Here is a 25,193-nt window from a genome sequence, read left to right as displayed (position 1 = left end):
ACAGAAGATAATTAGTTGACACTTGACACATGTCACCCACCTATTGATCACGTGCAATCTCGGATGAAAACACACCAAATCCCCGTAAATCATTTCCATTAAAACACAATTAATTAAGAACATATGATTGAATCTTCCAATTTCTTACCAAATGCGGAATTTATCCGATGGCCTTTGGACTAGACATTATTCAAAGGGTTCGTGCTTCGTCCGATTAGAGTGACATTCATGATTATGAAACAGATTTTAAATCTCCTTGAAAAGATATATAAAAATTAGCATAAAAATCATTAACAGAAATTAAATATAAGTATTCTTGATTATGCAATATTTAATCATCAAATCGAAAAAGAAAAATCATTAACGGAAATTAAATACAAGTATTCTTGATTATGCAATATTTAATCATCAAATCGAAAAAGAAAAACCATTAACACAGTACAACAGAACGTCAATCCCAAATTTTGAAGCACCCCCAAACCAAATTTAAAAGCACCCGGAAAACATGAAGAATGCAATGAGGAACACACAAGGAGATGACATGACTTACATTCTGTCAGTAAAATTGAAGGAAAAAATAACTTAAAACCACACACGCAGAAAGGACACTTGAGAAGGCACTTCTCATCTCAGGCGAAGCTGATTTAGGTGCAGGTGAAGGTGTAGGGGCTGGCGGAGGTGCTGGATTAAGAACACTGCATTGCTTTCTTATCTCACCTTTTCCATGTGTTAAAGCTCCAATTTTTCCCATACTCATAAGTGACTTCGTAAAATCAGCAAAAAACTGGCCTGTGCTTGTGTTATTTGCCTGGAGCAAAACATAAGCGTTTGTTGTGGTGTCATCAAGTAATGCCACATCAGATGTAAGAAGCCCTTTCTTTTGGGACAATCCTGAGTAGTATCCCAAATCAAATGCTGTTGCATTATTTGCATCCAAGCCAACTAGGCTAGTCACATTGTTTGGGATGCACTGTTGCTTGAGGACAGTTTGGTAATTGGCATCTAATCTTGGGTCTGAGCTACCATTTCCATTATAGTTGTAAAGACGATCTGAGAAGGAATAGCAGTGGGCTTTTCCAATAGTGTGTGCACCTATTTGTGAGAAGTGAAATCATTATATTACATATATTGTACTGTAGAAAATTTTGTCAGAAAAAAAAAGTATCAGGATATCATTTTTTTAGTTTTCTTTGTACCAGATAGAACAACAAGGTCCTGTGCTGTAAGATTATATTTGTCGAATAATTTTAATAGCAGGGTGATGTTTGCACTGGCAGATGGCAGGTTGAGCGGCACGTCAGAAGCTGAAGATCCATTTCCATCCCTTCTGCCTGTTCCAATGAGTATATTTGGTCCATTCGACTAGAATAATTTTAAAATTATATATAAGAAAAAATAATTTTCAATTCAATAAGTAACCATAAAAAAAAAAAAGTTTGAGAGAATTGAGATTAGCATGTTACCAGGCGTATTGAATCACGTGCTGTCAACGCTATAATATCTGCACAGGAGACGATCCCTGGGCAAGCTTCCTCCAGTTTGGCCTTAATCCTATCGATCACTTCGTAGCCTCTCACATCTTTGTTTAATTCTGCATCTTTCTCTGCTTTGTTGTCAGCAGTAGAGTTCAACAATATTGATGCCTCGCAACCCTTTAAGCCAACACGTTTACTTGTAAATTAGTGAATGTAATATATTCAGCCAGCATATCAGTATCATTTTCATGGCAGTAAATGAAATACAGATATAATTATACAATTACATACGTAATTGTACTAAAATTTGAAGAGAACTGAAAGGATGAAAGGAAGGAGAAGAAGGTTGTTATTCCGTTAGCAAATTAGGTTCAATAGACCTCTGCGATGCTAATAAAACTAAACTAGTGAAGGATGTAATTTATTTTTATAAAACATTGACAGCCTCTGTCAAGTTCTCGAAAAAAAAAGATAGAAAAAACCACAAAACATGCACTTTTGATAAGAAAATGGGAAGAATGCTTCTCATACCCTAACAAAGCAGTCGACGTAGTGCAATCGTAGCAATGCACCTGCTAGATCAGGTGATGTTGCCAATATATTTACCATCTCTCCATACACTATTTGCTCAGCTTGAGGACAAGTTTTATTATATGCACCATACTCAACGTGCACTTCTGTTGAACTCAAAAGCAGCAGAACAGGAACAAAACTCAGAAATACTGTCATCAGAATTTTGGAATCCATTTTTCTGATGAATGGATCAAAGAAGAAGATCGAGATGATGAATTTCTTGGAGGATCCCGCCTTATTATATAGCGTGTCATCGTGGTATGGACTCGCTTTCCAGAGAATAAAAACATTATCCAATCTTCTTTTTTTAATTGCTAATTATTGTTATCTTGCGTATTCGAAACATGGTCGCGGAACTCAGGATGATGTAAGAAAAAAATATTACTGCAGAGAAGTTTGAAAACCTCGAGATACATAAATAACAGGATATGGTGGAAAGAGGGAATCAACCGTTTGTACTTTCCACAAGCACATCTATCTTTGCAGTACTTGAACTTTCAAAAATAATTAATAATGACTGGTTAAATAAAAGCAGATCAGCGCTGTCTGATGTTGTTAAAAGATTTAATTATGGCAGACCACTGGCAATTCTCTGTGTAAAAAAAAAGGTAGATAGGTCTTACTACATACAAAGTTAAATTTATATTTGGTCATTTAGATTGTTATACTCAGCTACTCCCATTAGCATATTTGGTATATAGTTGCTAAAGATAAATTTATGCTTGATATTAGTTACTTTATAAATTTCCAAAATGGCAATTCCTCAGATGTTGCAATTCTTTGAACACCTGAAAAACCAACAAATGATAAAATGATTATCTAATCATTACCATATCCATTAGTTTAAACATCAATTTCTTCTATCTTTTAAGAACTCTCTATGGGTTCAAAGATAAAATAAGTGCAGCAATTAATTATCTCCACCGTTGACTTGTCAAGTTGTCATTACGCTGGGCTTAAAATTGGGAGGGAGAAGTACGTACTTTAGGTTGTACTTCAGTTGTGTACTACACTTTGTTAAATGTCAACTCTATAATAAGATAATAATGAACATTTAATAAATGATAAGTTAATTTCTATCTTTTAGGAGGAGGCCATCAATTAGTAATTTGTTTTTTCAACATTACATATATCTTTTTTATTGGTAGTTCATTACATGCATTTAGGGGAATAGGGGCTGTCCGATGGGTATCAGAACAAATTCTTTCTGATATCAGGTCAGAGCGGTCCAATCTGCATCATGATTTGTGCTGACAACTTTAATATTCGTGCTGATCAAATGCGCACAAATCTTTCTCCGGACTGGATGATTTTGACCGGGCATCGGACCCCCTCCCACCATATTTAGAACAATTGTATGATGTGTTTTTGCTTTGCCTTAGAAAGCTTGATGCGCTGAATAGTTGTGTGGGTCCCACTATTGTTTATTATACAGTTGTAGAAGAAAAACTCTGTACAAAATTGTTTTGAAGAGCATGGTTAGATGTCAGCATCCAACTTGCTTATTTTAAGTTAGCCCTTCAAATAACCATAAGTCGGTTATTTGATTATTGTACATATCCTGTAAAAAGATAATACAAATCTTTGTCCCTGGCATTACAAACTTGATGCTCGAGTGCTCAAACCTGTAAACAAATCTTGTTCAATATATATTTAAAAGAGAATATAATAAAAAAGCTAATTGGATACTTATAGTATGAAACCCAGATTCTAAGAGCGGAAGAAGGGGAAGAAACAGGAGCGCCATAATTGGCAAAGAGGATGGTGAGTTTATAAATTAAGTGTAAAAGCCTAGGTTTTTCCTACTGGATTTGGACCAGCAAGCCCGGGTCAAGAATTTGTTATAGGCCGATGTAGGTCTAGTTCAAATTATGATTCTATGGCTATGGGGCAATTCATTTTTTACACTTTCTATTTGAGTGAAAATACAATTAGATTTGTGTCCAGCGACCAGAATTCACATCCTCCCAGGTACCTGACTGAATCTGACCAAAATGAACAGTCCAGATTTACTCTCAGTTCAGATTTTTAAATTGGCACGACTTAAAGCACAAATAATACTCCCCCCCCCTACATCATCCTGAGTAATCACTGACTGAAAGTAAATCTGGGCCGTCCGTTTCGGTCAAGTTCAGTCAGGTACCTAGGAGGATACAGATCCCTAGCGACCAGCGCTCGGCGGACGGCGGCGGATGGGGGGAAATTTCATGTATTCCATTTACTAAAAAAAATCACATATTTATCAATTTAATCAATTTTCCAATTAGTTTAAAACTTTAAATCATTCTAACCTTCTAAATTCGTAAATTCTTATTTTACTCATATAAGAAATAAAAGAAATTAAAGCAAGCTGTTGTCTCTCTTTCGGATTAAGAAATTATGAAATGCTTTGAGATATTTCATTAGTATTACCTATTGTTGTGTTATAAAGCTGCTTTGAGAATTACAATTAACACAGAAGATCAGAAATATATAATTAGAGGGAAAGTTGTTCGTTTTCTAATTTCTATTCACTGGGACAAACATCCATTGATTTTTTTTTTTTTTGCAAGGGTCAAAGACTAGACCAGTATCTAACTTTCAAGACCACGTATCCTTCAAAACAGTGAGGTGCTTTTCTTCTCTAGTCCTCATGATATTATGAAACTTCATCAGTCTTGTCCCTTCTCTCAAAAAGATATGAAGTATGTATGCTTCTATTGACACCCTTTTTCCTTGTCCACATCAGAACGGTCGCACTTCTCCCCCTCAGCGCGACCAGCCTCATTGCCAAGTTGCTCTTAACCATAGCACATACAATTTTGAGGAGGATACATGAAATTTATTTTAGTGGATTATAATATCATTCGGATGCTTAGATTGTAATATATTCATATGGATACTTTTGTATTTGCCAATATATAATGATTTTGTTATAGCAAATGTTATATAGACATTATGACATATTGTGTGTGAGTTGAAGATTCAAGAATTAGACAACCATAAAACTTAATCTTATATTGAATCTTTAAAAAAAAAAAAAAATCAGCACATAAAATTAGTTTGTCAAAAGTATTGTTAAATATTTATTCAGTCCTGTCCCTATTGCATTAAATTTGTTGAAAGAGGTTGAGGATCTCATTCTAGAGAACAATATAACAATTCATGGGGTGGCTGAGAACCTTCTAGCTTGACTTTAGATCCGCCCTTGCGTGGATGGAACGGGGAACCGTTTTCACCAATGATGCAATTATGCAGATGATTAGTTAACAATGTTGCTTTCATTTTGTTCTATCCTCATTTTAATAGGAGCAATATGCTATGTATAATACAAACTTACGATCATACTTGGTACCTGTTACGATGTACCAGTAGATACAGGTTGTAAGCCACAATGATATGGTTCTGAGAATTTAGGCGAACGTTATTTTTCTTATAATAAAACTAGCAAAGGAACAAAATGGAACTGACCTAAAAATAAACAAAAGTTTGTTAAACTTTTGAGTGATTTTTGTGTAATTTAAGCATCATACGTAATTCCTGCATAATTGATTTCACTTTCACGGTTTCACTCTAATTGCAGGAGAGCAACATGCCAGTACCCTTATCTGTTATGAAAAAGCTCTTATGGAAAGTTCTAACTAGTAAAATTCCTTAGCTATTTAAAACCTTTAATAGGATTTAGAATAATTATTTATGTACCCGCGCTACAGTACCCGCGCTACAGTAACTGCATTTAGAGGAATAATATATTATGGTCCCCACTAATTATATTGTGTCCACTAATTATTATTCTATAAAGATATTATATAGTCTCAACTAATTATTATTCTAAAATCCTAGCAGCACCCTTTCAAAGCCTCGGTACTAATTCTGCGTCAACATTTCTCTAACAAAAATAGTTAACCTCATAAAAATAAATACTGCAGTGCATAGATATAAATATTTTCAATACTTAGATATTGATGCTTTCAGTGTCATATGTAAAAAGAGAAGAGATCTAATTACAAGATTATGGCAGTTTAGGTCTCCACAAGCAGTAATGTAAAAATTACAACATTATTTACTATATAGATATAAATACTTGTGTTCTTTGAACTATATACTTCAAGATTTGACTATTAATATTAAAAAAAAGTTATAGATCTGGAACGATTGCGGTCCCCACAAGCAATTATGGCAGTTTAGATGTGGGTACGATGTCAGAAATTTCAAAAAGAGGTGCGGGTATGATTATTTAAAAATAATTAATTTATCATTTACATTGTTTACTATATAAATATAAATACTTGTGTTCTTTCAACTATATACTTCAAGATTTGACTATTAATATTTTAAAATAAAGTTACAGATCTAGAACAGTTGCGGTCCCCACAAGCAATTATGGCAGTTTAGGTGCGGGTACGATTATTTAAAAATAATTAATTTATCATTTACATTGTTTACTATATAGATATAAATACTTGTGTTCTTTGGACTACATAATTCAAGATTTGACTATTAATATTAAAAAAAAAGTTACAGATCTGAAGTGCAGTTATGGCAGTTTGGTCCCCACAAACAGTTATATATGACAGTTTAGGTGCGGGTACTGTGCAGGTACTGTAGCGCGGGTACTCATATCAGCTTCCTAGGATTTAAGATGGACTTCTTTCTTTTTCTTCCCCAACAGTTCAAGTTCATAATAAATGACAGATCAAACCTAATTGACCAAAGTTACTTGTGATGAAAACAGTGCCAGCACGAAAATTGACAAATGAAGGGGAAATTGTTAGATTTGAGTTGTAATAAGTCTCTCCCTGTTTTTTGCGAGTTGCCAATTCGTATATTGGATCGTAAGCGTAATTGGGCCTAAAAATTGTTACCGTTTTTTTATGTCGGCCCAAAGACATTTAATTCGTAAAATCTGGAAACGCTGCTTCTGAAACCAAGAAACCACACGAAAAACTTCACCAAAGCCACGTGTCGTTCGTTTTCTTCCCTTCTCCGACTCTCAAATCTCACGAACAAATTAAACGCATCTGGTCTATTTTCACCCAATTTCCTACGCAATTCCACATCTACCTCTTCCTCCACCTCGCCGGTTCATCACGACCGTAGAATCGACCGGGGATGGAACTGGAGGATCCATCCGCCATCCAGATAAGAAACCCTAGCCAAGCGCCTATCAATCATCATGACCTCAATTCGGAGGTTGGTGGATGTTCTGTAATTTACTTTTTTTTTTCAGTTTGCTGTTTGATTTCAATCCACTTGAGACTATGAGGTACTTTAGGTTGCTACAGAGAAGTCGCACTTCTGATTTCTTGTTGTTATTGCATGTGTGCCTTCCCATAACCTGGCTTTTGTGTAGTAATTGTCAGCATAACTGACTGTTAGTACCCAATTGTTGTACCAGGATATCAGGAGTACTGAAGTGCTATTGCTTTTTGTAAAATTAAACTTGCTTAATGTTCCAAATTTAACCTCACTGAAGATAGGTTTCTCTATGAACTGAGGGTAAAATAAGAAGCTCGGGATGGTTCTGATAAGACAGAAATGTATGTGATCCATGTGCTCACATGCTAAGCTAACTAATTTATTGTCGTTAAACCAACGTCAGGACTATGGGTGAAAATCGACTCCATAAGCTGTGTTCATATGCAACTTTTTCTTTTTTGGTTATCTGAAAGCAAAATGTGAGAGGATTGGAACCTCAAAAGTGAAGCTTCTAGAACTAGGAAGTTTACAGTCTTTCTCTTTCTTCTCTTTGATTGTCTGAAAAATTAATTCTTGCTTCAGAGTGGATCTCACTCCACTTCTCATTTTCATATTACCAAACAAAAATAGAATAGGAAGCAAAATTGGAAATTGTATATTCCTTTTCTTCTTATTTGACATGCTGGCCTTCATAATCCTGCTATAGTAATTTACCTAGGGTTAAAGTACCTTCATTTTGGTTCTTCTATATCAAAATTATTATATGTCTTACTTTTTAAAGCTTTTTATGTCTGAATTAATTCCACTGACACATCTGTATCCCCCCCACCCCTTTTCCTAACCCAGGAAATAGATGGCGACATCCTACTGACTGGTGCCGACAACACAATAGTTCCTGATAATGGCACTGCACCTGACAATGATGAAGCGGATGATATTGGCGAAGACGCCTATGATGGGGCCCCTGAGGTGGGTATGGTCTTTGAGGACCACCAGAAGGTGAACCGATTCTACCGCCGGTACGCACGCCGCATTGGCTTTGGTGTCTCAGTGCGCCGCTCCTCGTTTACCAAGGAAGGTAGGTGCCTTTACCTTGAGCTGATGTGCTGCAAGGGTGGTAGGCCCCGCTCCGAGGCCAAGTTCCGGAAACGAGCCTCTGCCACCACTAATTGCCCTGCCAAGATCCGCGTCAAGCTTTGGCCTGATGGCCTCCTCCACCTGGAGCTTGCCAATCTTGAGCACAACCACCCTGTCTCACCCTCCATGGCCCGCTACCTCAACCAATACAAGCAACTGCCTGGTGCCGAGAAGAGACGTTTGCGGACAAGTGCCGGTAGGGTTCTTCCACCAGAGGAGCCGAGCCGGATGCTCGTTGACCGGCTGGGGGAGCTTGAGGAATTGCTCTTTGGAGAGACAGAGCATAGGAGCTTCACTGAGCGAGGCCGGCTGAGGTTGGCCCAAGGCGATGCCGAGGCTCTGCGGTTGTTCTTCACAAAGATGCAGGCAAAAAACCCTAGTTTCTTTTCGGTGATTGATTTGGACGAGGAGGGGGGCCCGCGAGGGGTGTTTTGGGCAGATGCAAGGTCGAGGGCAGCATATGAGTATTACAACGATGTTGTGTATCTTGATACCACTTGTCTTGTTAGCAAGTTTGAGGTGCCACTTGTGACTTTTGTTGGGGTTAATCACCATGGGCAGTTTGTGTTGCTAGGTTGTGGTTTACTGTCTGACGAGTCGCCAGAGTCATATGCATGGCTGTTGAAAGCTTTTATTGCTTGCATGGCTGGGTATCTGCCAAATGCACTGATCACTGATGATTGCAAAAATGTGCATAGTGCAGTTACCGAGGTGCTCCCTAATGTGAGGCACCGCATGTGCTTGTTCCAGATCATGAAGAGAGCAAGCGAGAGATTGAGTGGCTTCACTGAGTGCCGGCTCATAATCAAGTTGATGCAAAAGGCTGTGTTTGATTCCTTGACTCCTGAAGAATTTGACGAAGAATGGAGGCGGATGATTGAGATGTATAACAACCTTCACACTAATGATTGGTTGAGATTGTTGTACGAGTATCGGTACCTATGGGTTCCAGTTTTTCTCAAGGATACATTCTGGGCTGGCATGTCAGCAACTCACCGTAACGATGTAGTTGTTCCTTTTTTCGAAGGTTTTATAGACTTGAAAACTACCCTGAAACAATTCTTGGGTAAATACGAGTCGGCTTTGCAGAGCAAGTATGAAAAAGAGGCACAAGCTGATTTTGAGACTTTTCATAAGAGACGGCCAGCTGTGTCAAAGTTCTACATGGAAGAACAACTTTCTAAGGTGTATACACTGAACATGTTCAAATTATTTCAAGATGAGATTGAGGCCATTATGTATTGCCATGCCACAATAGTCGGCATGGATGGGCCCATCTCGACCTTTGAGGTGAAAGAGTGTGTTTTTCTAGATGATGGCAAGAGGACCATGAACAAGATTTACACTGTCACATATGACACAGAGGGCAAGAATGTGAATTGTATTTGTGGGTATTTTCAATTCAAGGGGATTCTGTGCAGGCATGCTCTCTCGGTTTTTAAATCACAACAGGTACACGAGATACCTTCTCAGTTTGTGCTTGACCGGTGGAAAAAGGAATTCAAAAGGTTGCATGTGTTGGTACGAAACTCACACAGTAATGATGTGGTTGCCAATAATAGAATTGACAGGTATGACTACTTATCTATGCGGTGTCTTCAGTTGGCCGAAGTAGGGGTGCTGTCTGATAAATACCGACTAGCACTGAGGCTGATTAGAGAGGTCGAGAAGTTCCTACTTAGTGATGGTACACATGATGATACAGTACCAAGGATTAAGTCACGTGTATTAAAACCAAAGAAACTGATAAAAGATGGAAATGTCAATATGACTCCCAAAGGAAATGAAGCAACGAAAAATGGCCAGGCTATACAAGAGAGAGATCCTCAGGTATGGGTTACTGTTTTGGATGTTGTTCTTTCCATAACCTGGTTTTAATGCTAATTTTAATTGCATTTGTTTTTAAAATTTTAGGCTAAGCAAGCTTCTGATGGAACAGACAAGGTTAGTATTTTTCTCCTAGGCCCCTTAAAAATTTTCAAGTTCATCAAGTTTTTGATAGACAGCAATACAATTTTTTTATTCTGATGAAGCATGCGTACTTCTTTTTCTCTGTTAAATATGCTATGTTATGTGCTCTTCTGATGGTGCTAACACTTCTTTTAGGGAGAAGCAAATCCATGTAACGGAAAGCCATCTGCTTCTAATCAAACCGGCATTAGACCAAGCATTGTGTACATGTTTCCAGTAAGTTTATACATTGTGCCTTTTAATATATTGTAATCCATGATTTTGTTTGATATGATGTCATATACTGAAAATATGTGGAAGCACCTTACAATTTCAAAGTACTCAGTACAGTAGTATGCAATTCGATCTAACCTGGTAATTTAGTTTCATTTTAAGTTTTAGTCTTTTTTTTTCTCTTTCTGATTTCCTTTAACAGATTAAATTTTGGTAATGTAGGCGGGATTTGACCCTCAGGCATTTGGAAACGGGTCGATGATACCACCACCACCATGGGCCTATCAGCATATGTTTCAGGTCAGAATTCACTTTCATACATTTCTACCTCTAGTTTTTACTCCATGATAGTTTCCGTTCTAATTTTTTACAAATTGGGTGAATTTACAGATTCCGCAAATGCCAAAAGAACATCCAAATCCCGGCCAAAATGCAGCAAAACAGACAAGGAAAAGACGAAGAATAAACCGTAGCCAAAAGCTTGCGGAGGTAAATGAGGCAACAAATGGGGCTTTTGCACAAACCTCTAGTTAAAGAGAATTAGTGCCTTTTACAACTATATGTTTATTGTTTACTGATGAAATTAAAGTCCGACTACAGGTGAGCCGAGGTGGAGTAATTTCCATGTATGATAGTTTTGTACCGATCCAATTATAAAACATTTAGCACTGACGTAGATGTAGGCTTTTAGGCATCTTTCTTCCCTGTCTCTCAATGGGTAGTTAGTTTGATTTTGTTTGTTTTTTGTTGAGATTCATTTCCTGACCAAAAGCCTGTAAATAATTCGTTGACATTTTTTTTTTAATTTTGATTTTTACTCTTTTGTTTGGCACCCTGATAATGTTTGATATTGAATTAGCTTTCATAATATGCTTATTGTTGCACATATACAAAGGATTTGTTTTTTGTTCCGTGACGGTTTAGGTGACAAAGCACATCATTATAATAAATGATTAAAAAGTAAAAACCATAAAAAATAAACGATATAACAGATGTAGGCTGGTAGTTCAATTTTATTTACTGTTTCTTTGTCTTGCCTTCGCCTTCTAAGAACTTAATAGTTAAAAAGAATAAAGTACTAATATAACTAAATAAAACAGGCAAAATTAATCTATGTGAAAAATCGAAACAGCCGTCAGAACTCAGCTCGATCGGTGAATTTTCGTAGTTCTTGATACTTCCGAAAGTGTAACAAAATCAATAGTTTTTTTAATCGAATGTATATGATATGACGGTACAATTCCATTATGTTAATTTTGAATTTTGGAACCTATCTTTAAAATATGGCGGAGCCCTGGAAGCATAATAAAAGCACAGAATGGAATATTTGAGCTCGCAAAGAAAAACCACCAAATAAATACTAAAGGAACTATGCAAAAACAAAACACAAATTTACTGTCAACATTTCCTGCCTTATAATATAAAAACCAAATTCTACAGATTTAGCACTCAACAAATATCCCTAAAAGCAGCAAAATGTAAATTTGGAGTGTGCTAATCTTTGGAACCTCCGAAGAATTTTGAGAGTGGTACAGGGCCGCCACCCACTTCACTGTCACTGCCAGAGTGTTTGGTCTTTGACCTAGACCTGTGCTTCGTCTTTTCCTTTTTCGACCTCTTTGACCTAGATTTCGATCTTGACCTTCTCGAGTCTCTCCCTTCATCTTCACTGTCACTACTAGAATATTCAGAGGATGAACTGTCTGTTGAGCTCGACTCTGATGACCTTCTGTGCTGTAAAATAACAAAAAAAATTAAAAGATTAATGTGGATAAATTAGCATATTCTCAGTTTTCAGTTAAAAATAAAATTTTCTATTGGTTTGGGAGGCACCAGAAAAGGTCAGTTCACAAGTTACTAATCCACATATCAAACATTCTCATGAAGTGAAATTTTTTCCAAATCCATCAACCGGTAGTTGGTCAATGTTGTAGGATGTTTTACCTTTCTCTTTTTTTTGCTTCTTTTTTTCGTATCTTTGTCCTTATCTTTATCCTTCCTCTCTGCATGATGAAGAGAGCAGGTTAGGAAAGCAAAATGGCAAACTAATTGCAACATGCAAATTGTATCAAAAGAGAGTAAAAAGACAAGGGAATTATTGCATCATTAACAAAGGAAACAGTTCTAGCTTACAGAGTACCTTTCTTAGAACGGGAACTAAGTTTTGAGCGGTTTCTTCCCTGTGCAAGCTTCTGAGCTCGTTCGGCATCAAGTTGAGCTCTGTATTCTCTCATCATTCTATCCTTGTCAGCCTCGACCTCTCCTTTCTTTAACTCATCTTCCTACATAGAAATGAAAGAAGTTTGATGAACATCAGGTAGCAATGTTTTATCAAATAGTTAATGACAGCATCAGTGTTCGACTGCACAGATATAATAATGAACACCATTGCAAAAAAATAAAAAATAAAAAAATGCATATCTAGGTTCAAGTCCGAATATTTGGGAATCTTAACAAAATGAATTGGTATAAAAAAAAAAAAAAAGCTTGCCATTAATTCCATTAACTCATATTCTTTAATAGAGATTAATGTAGAGGCTAGCATAAGCGTGTCAATTAGCATAGCATATTGCTAATTTTTTTTATTTCCTTCTTTCCTGGATTCTTGATTTCATTTCGATTTTTCTTCTATTAGTAGTCCCCCATTCACCTTACTTCCCCAAGAGGCACGAGACCTTCCTTTCTAAACCATCAATTAAGTATAATTGATACTATAACAATCTATAAGATTGTCCCAAGACATAAATGAAGAAAAGAGTTGTAATTTTCCTAACAAAAATGATCTATAGAGAAATAGAGAGAGATAACTTAAAACATTTCTGAAAAAAATAAACTAAGATAAATGTCAAAGAAACATAAAGCAAGAACAAATCAGACACTATCATTTGAGTGAGCGAGAGAGTGAGAGAGAGAGAGAGAGAACCTTTTGTTTGCGCTTGAACTCTTCCCAGGTGATGGTGTGAGAAGTTTGGAGGCTGGCCAAGCGAGCTGCGTGCCACTCTGGTGAATGAAATGAACCGTCCGCCTGCGACGCCCCCGTTAGTATTCATTCATTTTTATACGAAAAAAAATACAAAACAAATACCGTGTCGCTCAAAGTGAAAAATGGTATTATAGCTATTGAAAATGATATAGATATTCCCTCCAGTACATAGAGATGTCAACTCATACAAGTACAACAGAAACTCCAAATCTGACCCAAACTGACTCTAACAACTCCATATAATCTTGTATAATCTTGTACAATCAACAACAAGAATGGGTTCAAATAGGTCTGTTGTGCTCTTACACTTCATGTATATGCTTGCCCTATGTGTAGTCTAGATTGCTTTACAAAATGTTTCTGTTAATTTTAACTGAAGAAAGGTACCGACATATTTACGACAGATTGAAATTAATAAGGAAACACAGTGTAATAATGCCTCAATTAGATAACAATGGGGACCTCAATTCAAGGAATCCACTTGTAGAACGTAATAGAGGTACGATTACAGATAAACCAGATTTTAGAAAGATATTCATGAAATAGCAAACTTGAGACATCAGGAATCAAGATAAAACGATTGTAATGGAAAATCTAAAAAAATATAGCTGAGAGAAGGAAGGGGACCGACCATGCCATCATCGGTCTCATTCGTGGCAGCCGAGCTGGAGCCGACGCGAGACCTCTGCATCGCCTTGTAAGCCTGATTCTTCCCCATCTCTCACTTTCTATCTCTGTTTCGTCGGTGGATTCGAACAAAGAGAAACCCTAAAAATGGAGGTGCGAAGCCACGAGCGCTTTTGACTGAGAGCGCAAGCGAGGAAGATAGGTTTTGTCGTTCTTTTCGTTTTTTCACCCTTTCACTTTTTTTAGTTCATTCCAATAATCCAACTGTTTGGAATATTTTTCACATAAGCCCCTATTCATGAAATATTGTACACTTCCCAGTTCCCACTACTTTTTTTTTTTCAGGCTTTCAATTGACGCTCTACAGCGGTACAGTTATTTGTAGGGTTGCACAAAAACTTTGTGGTTCTTGATTCGACTTGAGTGTGATTCGGAAAAAGTCGGTAATTAATTTGATTCAAAATTAGAAACAAAACAAACTAGTTCGGTTTGAATCTTATACAAATTCAAACTCAAACTAAGTATAGTTCGTTCGAAATTAGTTCATGAACTATTTAGATTTGAATCTCAAATAATGCAACTAATGGCTTCAACCATCAATCAGAGCTTAAAATTATTAATATAATGATAACTTATAATAGAAAAATATTTTAGCAGCGGAACAAATTAACAATGGAAATAAGTTTCATTTGACTAGGTACATGTCGTGATTTTAATCAATCCAGCAATGTAAAAGGTAAGGGAATTTTAGACTGGCCCATAATTCATCAGTGTAAATTCGTGAAAGGTAAAACGTAAAAGGGAACTGCGTGAATTTTGTTTCGCGTGAAGAAAACTAATGTATAAACTACCGGTGGCTATCAAAAAAATCCGTTGTTCATTATTCGATTGACTTCAATTTGATTTGTAAAACAAATCGCAATTAATTTGTTCGATTGAAATTCGTTCTGAAACAAATCAAAACCAGTTCGGTTCAAATCTTATTCAAATTCAAACTGAGGTAAGTTTGATTTGGTTCGATTCGTTTGCAGTCCTAGTCACTTGTGAACTCACATCCCCTCAGGTTACCGGTCTAAGTACAATTGACTCGCACGGTCCAGAATTGTTCTTTTTTAATTTGACACAAATCTCAAAGCACAAATAATACTGCCCTAATTTTGCAATAAATAGGGGCATAGGGAATATATAGCCTGTCATTTGTAGGGAATAGGGATAGACAGACCTCACAATTAACACAACACATATCAGAGTAACAAAAAATTGTATGTGTGTTATGTCTAATTTTGTAATAAATATATCTGCTATGGGGCACTATCTGTATCAAGTTTTTCCTTTTGTATGAAATGAAGCTACTATTACTTGAAAGTTGAAAGTGATGAGAATTTTACAAATTTTCTTCGTAGCTTTTAATTTCTTACTTCTTTTTGCTTCATATCAGAATAAATAAATTATCAATCACAAAATCAAAATATGTCATGACTTCGAACGACACAAAATCAAAATCCTACAAAAATTGGAGAAACAAACAATTATAAATTATGTAATATAAATAAATTTATACACACACACATCTGCAGAAATATCGATGTTTCTCGAAACGCAGCCCTCTTTACTGGGATTGTTTGTTGACTGGGTTTGTCATCAGAGATTTGAAAGAAAAAAAAATTCATTATAATGTCAAAAAGAAACAGAAATTTGAAAGAAACATTTATATTACATTTACCAAAACTAAATGCAAAACCTCCCATACAAATCAGTAAAATGGAAAATCAGTACAAACGGATCTAGTTCAAGCTCTGCAGCAAGAACTCTCCTACAATTCCAAAACAAAATCTTATTGAATAGAAAAAAAAAAGCTGACCTTGGCTTCAAATTTAGTATATTTCTCTCTCTATTTTTTTAATAATTTATTAAATACTTAATATTTATATTTTTTTTTAATTTTCTCTGTTAACTTATTACGACATTTACAAATGTAAACAAAATCGTTAATACAATTAGTAAACACAAATTCTATTAATTTTATATTTTAAGATTAATATAGGCTTACTTGCTAATTTTTTTATTTTTTCCTATAGACAACAAATTATATTTAGTAAATTTACATAAACTTCAAAAATACTTAAAACAATATATAAATATGACTTATTTTGTTATTTATATTTAATAGAAAATTATAAAATGTCTCTTGATGCTATTTAATTCCCGATTTTTTTATTAATATTCAACATTGAATAAAAAATAATAGAAACGCCCACGATTTTTGAAAAATTATAAAAATACCCAAACCGTCAAGTTTTTTGGCAATCCACTTTTTTTCAGGTTTCCTAGCGGTTGACTTATTTTCTGGACCACCAAAAAACTTGACGGTTCTTGTTCTTTTTTTCCTAGAAACAGACTATATAAGTCATGTTTGTCTTTCCTCCATTCACAATTCACTCAAACAAACCCGATAGAGAAAAAGAGGAAGAGAAAGAGAAAGAGAAGAGGCGATTTTGGTGGAGCTTAAGCTTAGCATCATCGTTAACATTGATGTTCAGATATCACCAATTGAAACAGTAGGGCTATAAAATCACTAGCTGTTGGTGCAAATTTCACTAGGTGCAAGTACAATTTTCAAAGTGAGAATAATTAATTAATGACGTGTGTGATTAGGGCTTTAATCCATGTTCCTACAATAACCAAATCATAATAAATTGACGGAAAGCCATATGCTACGAATAAACTAGTTATTAAGCACTATTATATCAAAATTGCAACTATAGCATACAACTAAGGTCTAAGGAGGTTAACTAGAGTGAGTTATGTTCTGCTGCACTCACGCAACCTTTCCATTGGTGAAGCAATGGCAGTCCAGTTGGCTTGAGGGCCTACCGCAACAACTTTCTGCTCTGACTCAAAGATCCTCTTAGACATTATCAACACAAAAGCAACTGAAGCGTCGCCACATTAGAATCCAACAATCCAGACAATGTTTCAGACAGATAGCAGAGCCACTAAGTTCTCACAGTATATATCTACAGGGAAGACCTAAAAGATCGTCACAATTTTGCAAATAATGCCAGCAATTCCTTGTTGCCTTCTATTACCTTCAGCAAAATGAAGTCTTCCCAGAATTACCCCACTACAGTTTAGTGTCTTGTAGTTGTCAGATTGCTAACTGTTTATTCTTTTAATGCACCTTGTAAAAACTGTTTCAAATTAATTATTAAAGTTAATCCTATGGGATTTCCCTCCAAAAAAAAAAAAAATTATGCAATATGGCGTGTTCATTGAAACTAATTAAAATAGAGGAGCTCCATATGAGATGGAGATACAGCAACAAGCATGACTTGCAAAGAAGTAATAGTTGAAAAAAAAGGAACATTAACAAAATATAAAGTTTAAGAAACTTAGAAATGTTCGTGTCAGACATATCCATTAATGTCTCATTTATTATTCTATAAAATGTGGCTCCAGGTTTATCAAAAGCCAACCAGAGCACTACTTCAAACAATACTAGAAATGTATCATGTTATGACATTTATACAACTATAAGCAAAAGCACAGTTCATCCTACTCTCAAAACAAAATACAAAAATGACCAACTGCTCCCTCCATAAAACAGGACCACAGAAGTTCACTTCATGTCAGGAATAAAAAATTGTATTTCTATTGTAGAAACCGAGACGTATAATCTTGCCGCCTACTGCCGTTTGGGTTCTTCGTCTTCATTTGTTTCTTCCTCTGTTTGACTTCCTAGTTTCACAATGTCCTCCACAAGAATCTTACCCTCTGTTGCACCGAAGTAAAATATAGCTAAGTTAGCAAAAAGAGAAAACAAAGTAATTTCACCAAGGCCCTAAATATCTTATAAATATCCAACGTAGCCCTTTTTTCTATGTTCTATGGGTAAGCAGTGACCTGAGGGGCATTTGACCTTTTGGATTAAAGTACAGATGGGCATAAAAGATCATTTGTGTTCTATAGGAGTATTTTTCCTTTGATCTAAAGGGAAAGCCAATACATATTCCTGTTTTCTGGAGCATTCCTGGCACATTGAAAATTTGCACAGTAACCAAGAAATTGATGGCAATATATATAAAGTAGCAAAAAAAAAAAAAATATAGAACTCATGATATGACCTTTATCTCTAGAGAGCTTGCCAATAAGCTCTTGCACTCCCTCTTTTCCAATTGTGCTCTTAAGATACGCAGCTGCAGCCGCTACTTCCTCTGGTGTCACCTTGCCATCACGATCCCTTTACATAATAAAACAAAAGAAGAATACATTAGAGTGCAACTGAATTTACTTGCTGAATACATGAAATGCATTGATTCTTAAGACAAGGTTACCTATCAAGAAGTTGCCAGCGGTTGCCAATTTTGGCGTCGACATCATCTATCTCCTGCTCAAGTTCTTGCAGCATAGCATCAACCTGAAATTGTACCACAATAATGGCCATCATGTTAATAAGGTAAATGATTCTGGCCACCATTTTTCCTAGTCAACAACTCTTGATTCTAATTCACCTTCTATATTATGTACCAAATTGTTGCATGTCATTGAGTTGTAGATTTTTGACATCAAATTCTGATTTCAGATAACGTCAAAGGATATGCCACAATAGACATTTGACAGAGCTACTTTTGGTTTGACATTATCAAAGAGATAGAAAGACGAACCTTTTCTATAAGAGCAGATGAAACCTTATCGCCAGCTGTTTCAGCCGCATGGTCAGCAACTTCACGTGCAGCTATGTATGCTCTCTTTGCTTCTTCTTCACCTTCAGTTCCTTTCTTTTCAAGCATCTTATTGTATAACTCAATCTGTATTTTCCCGTTTTTACATCAGGTAAAATTCACAATTATATAAAACAATCAATAATAAATGGTTCTTGAGTTACTTTTACCTCCTTGTTTACAAGGCTTAAAAAATCCTGACGCTCCTTGCTAACAGACTGCAAACGAATAAACAGAAGTTGTCAAATGTATGCAAAAATGTTACATAAAAGCTTTCTGTTGTTGTATTGATTGTTTGGTCACAAAATTGACTGGTTTGACCACATAAGCACACAGACCATAGCTATTACCCAAAGTACAAGGCCCTTTTTACTAAGGGGCTAATTTATTATTACTTCGGATTTATGAATCCTCTCTTTTCTTTATGAGATCTTTTCTCCCCAGTTTATCACAAATCAAGATGGTATAGACACTTAATAAAGATTAATAACAGAAAGAAATTACGGAAGCAGAAGCGAGAACAGCCAGAGCTCGACTGATATTGCAGAGATGTTCTTGCTTGTCTGGCATCTTAGCTTTAGCCAACTCTTCTGCTTCTCTGGCTGTGGGGCCCTCCATCTCTTTCAGAGCAATGTCCTCCTCAGCAGCCATAGGTTTGTCCTTGAGCTTCTCTTTCTGTTGCCTCTTCTCTTCCTCCTGTGAAGAGTTTTAGTTTACAATAGAACAAAAATTTTAAGCATTTACCAATAGCCAAATTTAGTTATTACTGCCTATGGGCTCTTTGTCAAAAAAAAAAAAAAAAAAAATTCAGTTATTACCAAAAACTGGATGTTATGAACTTTTCAAGCCCCATTAGTTATACTTGAAGCCCAAAACATTCCAAATAGGTAAATTTCTGAATCCTTATATCATGCTTAGAAATAATCAAAAGGTGTCTGTTTAAAAAAACCTTGTGGTGATAACCATACTGCCCTTTAGCCAAAAAGGACTAATTATCGACTAGAAATTTCTGAATAACACTTCAAACTAGAAATAATGTAAGTCAATATAATTTTTCAGTAAACTTTCAAGTGAAAGCACCAGAATGCCCCAAGAAAAAGTACACAGGCTTACTTTGATGAGTTCTTCTTGCAACTCGAGGAACTCCAATTTTCTTCTCCTCTCAGAGACAGAATCTTCTGATGGCAATGCTGTACCAACAGTATCAACAACCTCCTCAGGCAGTGAAGAAAGTGTCGCAACAACTGCCTCCTCGGGCTTCAACTTGCCAGATACAGTGAAAGCCCTAGTAGACATCACAAGATGTTAAAACTCACTAGTCACTTAAAGGGGTCCCAAAAATATCAGGTCAATGAAAGAATTTTGTTTTAACGAGGTTACCTTGAAAGGATTAGAAGAGAAGACGGGACAGCATGGTTAAGAGATAGGTCCAGCCAGTCACGGAGCTGAGTGAAAATTTCAATAAAATGACATGATTAATTCAAACTAATCAGTCCCATTATCTTATCCAGGGAGAAAACGACCTATAATAAATTGTATTGAATCTGCAACCAAGCAAATAAAGAATAAATGCAGAATAATTGATTATTCTTAAACCTGACTTCGCATCTCTTCAGTGGAAAGCAAACCAAGATGGCCTCTTTCTCTACAAGCTTGTCTCAGTTCCTCTTCAGAAAGAGTATCTATGCCTTCAGCTTGGATCAATTTATCATCTTCTTTAATCCTGAATTTGAGAAATTCATTTTGGTCAAAAAATTAAGGATATTGTTATAAACAATAAATATCATCACAAGCTAAATAATGTCAAGCAGATTCCATAAAAAGAAGAAATACAAGGGAGAAAATTGAAAAGCACAGTAGTGAGCAAAGCTAAAAACAAAATACTACTGCATACAAGATAAAAAAAAAAGTATGTATGTTTCTATATCATCTATGCAGAATTCTCATTCTTACTTTTGCAATTTCCTACGAAGCATGAATCTCAGGTAATTATCTGTGCCGAAAGGTTGGATCCCCATGTATTTGCACATATTAACCAACCGGGGCCTGAAATTATATAACAAAATTAGTGGGCCTAATCACTTGTCAGCAAAGAAACAAACACACAAGTACAAGGAACAATTCACCGCTACCCTCCAAAATTTTGAAGTATCTTATATGTATTCCTCTGAACAAAAACCCCAGACCCACACCCCAAAACAAAAACAAAAAAATCCAAAAGACCCAAATAAAGAGAAAAAAGGCCCCTAAACTTTCCCTTCAGAAGAGTAGGAACTTAAAAACTATGCATTATATTAAAATTCACCTGCTCATATTGTCCAAAGTAAGCTCATCATTGAACAGCTTTGCAAAGCTCAATATTTCATCATTGGTAACACGTCCACCAGTCCGGACCTAAGCACAAGTGCAATAATAAGAAATTAAATATAAAATCAATCCAAAAAATTAGCACCCAAAGGTAGCCATATTCAATTTTATAGCCCAATTTTCAACCTGACCTTATTTAAAAACTCGTCAAGATCTTCAGCTGTTTGTTTGAACTCGCCACTTCGTGAAGACTGAACTTCCTTTGCCATTTCTTTGGCAGTGTCTTGCAAAAACTTGGCATACTCGATTTTTGCTTTAAGTCTCCTTTTTAATGATTCCTGTAAACAAAGTAAAATTTTGAAAGTGTGAGAACACCTCAGCAGTGGCATAGTTCCCTGTCGGTATAATACCGATATGAACTGTAACAATTGAGATAGATTAAAAAAATTAACTTAACTAATAATCATTTCATAAAAGTAAATTTTATTTTTGTTAAATCAGCACACACCAGTTCACAGGACCAGAAAAGTACCGAAATTCAAAACCATAATCTTGTTTTTTCATCATCATCAATCTCTGTGAAGTTAATCAAAACACAACGAAAGAGAACCCTGTGCCAACTAACTTTATCTATGTTTTTCTATTTTTTTAAAAGAAAAAATACATTGTAACTCTGCTTTAAACCCAAAAACCAAGAAAATAATAGACCATAGAATCAAAAGGACATTCTACTCCTAACCATTGTCACCGAAACCCAACAACAAGTTCCAAAAAAAGCGTTCAAAAATACCTGCTCTTTCATCTTATCTTGAAAAGTGGAAGGAAGCATATTAGGAAACAGTTTCAGAAAAACTGGCAACAGAAACTCCATGAAAGGCACTATAATGAAAACTGCGACCGGCACCAGCCTGAATATGTCAGCAGTGGTACGTGTCAGCTGTTGTCTCTCTCTCCTTGAGAGGCTCTTACCACCAGCTAGCTTTAAGAGAAGTCTAGAAGAAATTCTGATATCTGCCCATAGTAGCTTCAAACCAAGCCAGTAGTGTTGTAATGTCGAAACAAACTCATTTTTCCAGTGGGTTAATTTTGCAGCCCAATCAGCTCTTCACAAAGAAAATGAAACAGAAAATATAACAGATTGGCATTATTTAGCAATTGCAATCACTGATGTAACATTAATGGTACCACAAAATGGAAAAGCAAAATTCCAATTCAGTACCTGCTCATAGAAGCAACAGCCTTTAACGCAGGGCCGATACCAAAGATCATGGACCAAAACTTCTTTACCACTGACTGTACCTGCTTCTGAGCCTCTTGTTCTAATGCCTTAGCCTTTGCCTTTGCCTTAGCAGTACTCAAACCCTCCACCGCCTGGTCACACTCTTCTGGTGATGCTTCTTTCTTTGCTTGTTTCTGTTTCTGTTCTTCATTGGATTCAATATCTGACTGTAACTGCCGTGCTGCAGCTGTACTGCTACTGGCTGTACGTACTGGCTGTAGGAAAAATCTTGCACCAATGGGTCTAAAATCTTGCGTACTGATTTTACCATAGGAGTTGGTGAAAAATCTGTTTCGGTGGAAACCAAGGATGTTTTCTTTGGCTATAGTTGAGAAGTACGTCCCTTTTTCCTTTCTGGAATCAGAATTGGAGGCATTGCTGGGACTTGAGACATCATGAGAAATGGAGTGTATGTGAGAAATGGTTCGAACTGGAGATATGAAGTGTTCTAGGAGATGATTTCTCCGCCTGATAAGAGCCCTTGAGGCCATTTCCTATGCCTTTTCTCTTGGTATAGTAGACAGCTATGATCATATCTAGCCAGGCTATACCCTGTATGAATTTTTTTATAAAAAATATGGAAGTTACACACAGGAGCTTAACACAAATACCAAGATACATATAGGTCAATCTGTACATTACTACAAGTTTTTACTCGATTACTCTTTCCTTGTACTGTTCTTTTATTTCTAATATATTAAAAAAAAAAAAAGCATGCATTTTCTAGCTCTTGTAATTCAGATAATTTTACAGGTCCTCTTCCCAAGTTTCAAATTGGAGATGAACTTGACTGAGCTCTTTTGCAAATCAACAAATCCAATGAAAGAACTGCTCAATTTACAACACTGGTACTCAATTCTATAACTCCTTTGTGCAAGGGACAGCTGATCTTCTGTGAAACTCGTGCAATTACAATACATGCAAGGGATCACCACAACATCAGAAACATAATAAAATGCAGACACGTTGTACTGCTATATCATATAGGTATAGTGGGGGATGAAATGCAGTGACCTGAACACTAATCACCTCACTTCAACACCAAATAAGATCATTTCCTGCTAATCCTTAGCAATATATCAACTGATCATTCACATCAGACACAGAAATCTCTTAAACGAAAATCTTTATAGCAGATATTGCAAAACATTCAATCAATTCCATAAAAATCCATTTATGCTCTATTCTGGATTAAAATCCATTACGAAATCCTAACAAAGATAACAATGAAATCCGTGAAATCGAAAAGGAAGGCTCACCAGATTAATATTAGATCAGAGGATCAAACAAACACTTGATTGGAGAAAGATTTGCAAAATCCATCTCTAATTGACCCTTTCAAATGGTTTAGTTAGGGTTTTTCATTTAACGACAAAGAAATGTATAGAGAGTAGACAAATGGCGATTGAAATGGAATATAGGCTCTGATAGGAACCAAAAAGTACACGCCTTCAATTCAATTTAGTAGAGATGACTTCAATAGAAACGAATTAAAATTGAATTTTTCAGAATGGAAAAAATGTTTTCACCGAAAAGAATTCATTTAGTGACACTAAAAAATAGTCAGCGCCTTCTCTTAATTTACCACCGGTGCCATCGATTAGGTTTAGAACTTCAGCTGAAATAAAAGAAGAACAGTAAAGAACAAAATAAGAGTTTGAACCTGGGGAGGAGGAGAATCTGTGTCTAGTGTCAACTCTAGTCAGAGGAGCTTCCGATCAGCTTCACGCTGCGAATGCCATTACCAAAATGGTTTTCTTCGTTCTCCTATGCGTTCCGTGGGAGGGTGGGCGAGGCGACTCGTCAAGGTGTGCTTGGAGAGGGGGGGGAATGAGAACAAAAGTAAAAGCATAGACTGCGCTCATTCGTTCAATGATACTGTTGATGATATATCTAACGGCCCGGATTGGATGAAAGTAGAAACGTCTTTGACGGAACCATATCTAAGCATTATACATATGATATGATGAGTAGAACTAGGGAATTCTTAAGTTCCTTTGGTGAACTTAAGTTAAAACCGTTAAATTGATTTTAAATTTTAAATTCAGTTGAAATTTGTTTACTTTAAGAGTGATGTGTCTACATGTAAAAAATAATAATTTTGAAATTTAATTTTGTATAGAATCAAAAGTCAAAAAAATGTTACAAAAATTAATTTATTAATCTTCTAATTTTGACCGCTTGATTTTACATTAGATTAATTTCAAAATTAATTTTTTTACATATAGACGCATCACTCGTAAAATAAACGAGTTTCAACAGTTCGAATTTATCATTTTAAACCAATTTAACATGTTTTAGACTTGACTTCACCCTAGTTCTACTCAAACTAAAGAGTATGCCATTCTGAGCCAGATACCCAGAAGAATCCGAATTGAATACAACTTGCTTCAATTCTTCTTCAGATAAGGGTCTAATTAGCTGTTGGTTTTCTAATTCCCGGGAGACCAATTCATTTTTTGCCGAGAAACCAGATTCTAATTTGTTGGCTTAATCTTAATCTTAAAATTGCATCATGGAATGAAAGGGGAGGTAGCATAATTGACTTGAAAAAAATTCTAGAGTTGTTCTATCCAAAGGTCGAGAGTTCGATCCCCCTCACGACTTCATAGCTTCTGCAAAGGTTTTAAAAAAAAAAATTGCATCATGGAACTTGTTTTCCGAGTAATTTTCTAGTTCTACAATTGGATAGAGTCGAAAGCTCAAAAAAACGTTAAAAAAATGAATGC

General features: G+C 35.9%; 4 protein-coding genes across 6 annotated transcripts; 1 reads left to right on the top strand and 3 right to left on the bottom strand.

Moving 5' to 3' along the window:
* Positions 1-354: 354 nt before the first annotated feature.
* On the bottom strand, positions 355-2,362 carry LOC144566442 (peroxidase 1-like). The gene is made up of 4 exons (XM_078316459.1): positions 2,007-2,362; positions 1,464-1,652; positions 1,197-1,362; positions 355-1,092 (listed from the first exon to the last, which is right to left on the bottom strand). The coding sequence occupies exons 1-4, from the start codon at positions 2,220-2,222 to the stop codon at positions 557-559; spliced, it is 1,107 nt and encodes a 368-aa protein (XP_078172585.1). The 5' UTR covers positions 2,223-2,362; the 3' UTR covers positions 355-556.
* A 4,615-nt stretch (positions 2,363-6,977) lies between these two features.
* Positions 6,978-11,422, top strand: LOC144565984 (protein FAR1-RELATED SEQUENCE 6-like). The gene is made up of 6 exons (XM_078315842.1): positions 6,978-7,220; positions 8,073-10,193; positions 10,278-10,307; positions 10,470-10,550; positions 10,770-10,847; positions 10,938-11,422. The coding sequence occupies exons 1-6, from the start codon at positions 7,140-7,142 to the stop codon at positions 11,079-11,081; spliced, it is 2,535 nt and encodes an 844-aa protein (XP_078171968.1). The 5' UTR covers positions 6,978-7,139; the 3' UTR covers positions 11,082-11,422.
* Positions 11,423-11,868: 446 nt separating this feature from the next.
* LOC144565985 (stress response protein) lies at positions 11,869-14,385 on the bottom strand. The gene is made up of 5 exons (XM_078315845.1): positions 14,162-14,385; positions 13,471-13,572; positions 12,688-12,829; positions 12,492-12,550; positions 11,869-12,281 (listed from the first exon to the last, which is right to left on the bottom strand). The coding sequence occupies exons 1-5, from the start codon at positions 14,246-14,248 to the stop codon at positions 12,042-12,044; spliced, it is 630 nt and encodes a 209-aa protein (XP_078171971.1). The 5' UTR covers positions 14,249-14,385; the 3' UTR covers positions 11,869-12,041.
* A 3,138-nt stretch (positions 14,386-17,523) lies between these two features.
* LOC144566805 (uncharacterized) lies at positions 17,524-24,313 on the bottom strand. 3 transcript variants are annotated; one of them, XM_078316830.1, is made up of 15 exons: positions 24,128-24,313; positions 22,405-23,016; positions 21,976-22,288; positions 21,377-21,523; positions 21,184-21,272; positions 20,832-20,924; positions 20,475-20,601; positions 20,259-20,323; positions 19,992-20,163; positions 19,383-19,574; positions 19,049-19,096; positions 18,822-18,965; positions 18,492-18,574; positions 18,282-18,397; positions 17,524-17,931 (listed from the first exon to the last, which is right to left on the bottom strand). In XM_078316830.1, the coding sequence occupies exons 2-15, from the start codon at positions 22,953-22,955 to the stop codon at positions 17,843-17,845; spliced, it is 2,229 nt and encodes a 742-aa protein (XP_078172956.1). In that variant the 5' UTR covers positions 22,956-23,016; positions 24,128-24,313; the 3' UTR covers positions 17,524-17,842. The 3 variants fall into 3 exon arrangements, with proteins under 3 accessions (XP_078172956.1, XP_078172957.1, XP_078172958.1); XM_078316831.1 differs by lacking the exon at positions 24,128-24,313 and adding an exon at positions 23,994-24,091; XM_078316832.1 differs by lacking the exon at positions 24,128-24,313 and adding an exon at positions 23,724-23,888.
* Positions 24,314-25,193: the final 880 nt, after the last annotated feature.

Source organism: Carex rostrata, chromosome 15, assembly GCF_964058835.1.
Source record: "Carex rostrata chromosome 15, lpCarRost1.2, whole genome shotgun sequence".
Classification (NCBI taxonomy): domain Eukaryota; kingdom Viridiplantae; phylum Streptophyta; class Magnoliopsida; order Poales; family Cyperaceae; genus Carex; species Carex rostrata.
This window is presented reverse-complemented; position numbering and strand designations above follow the sequence as displayed.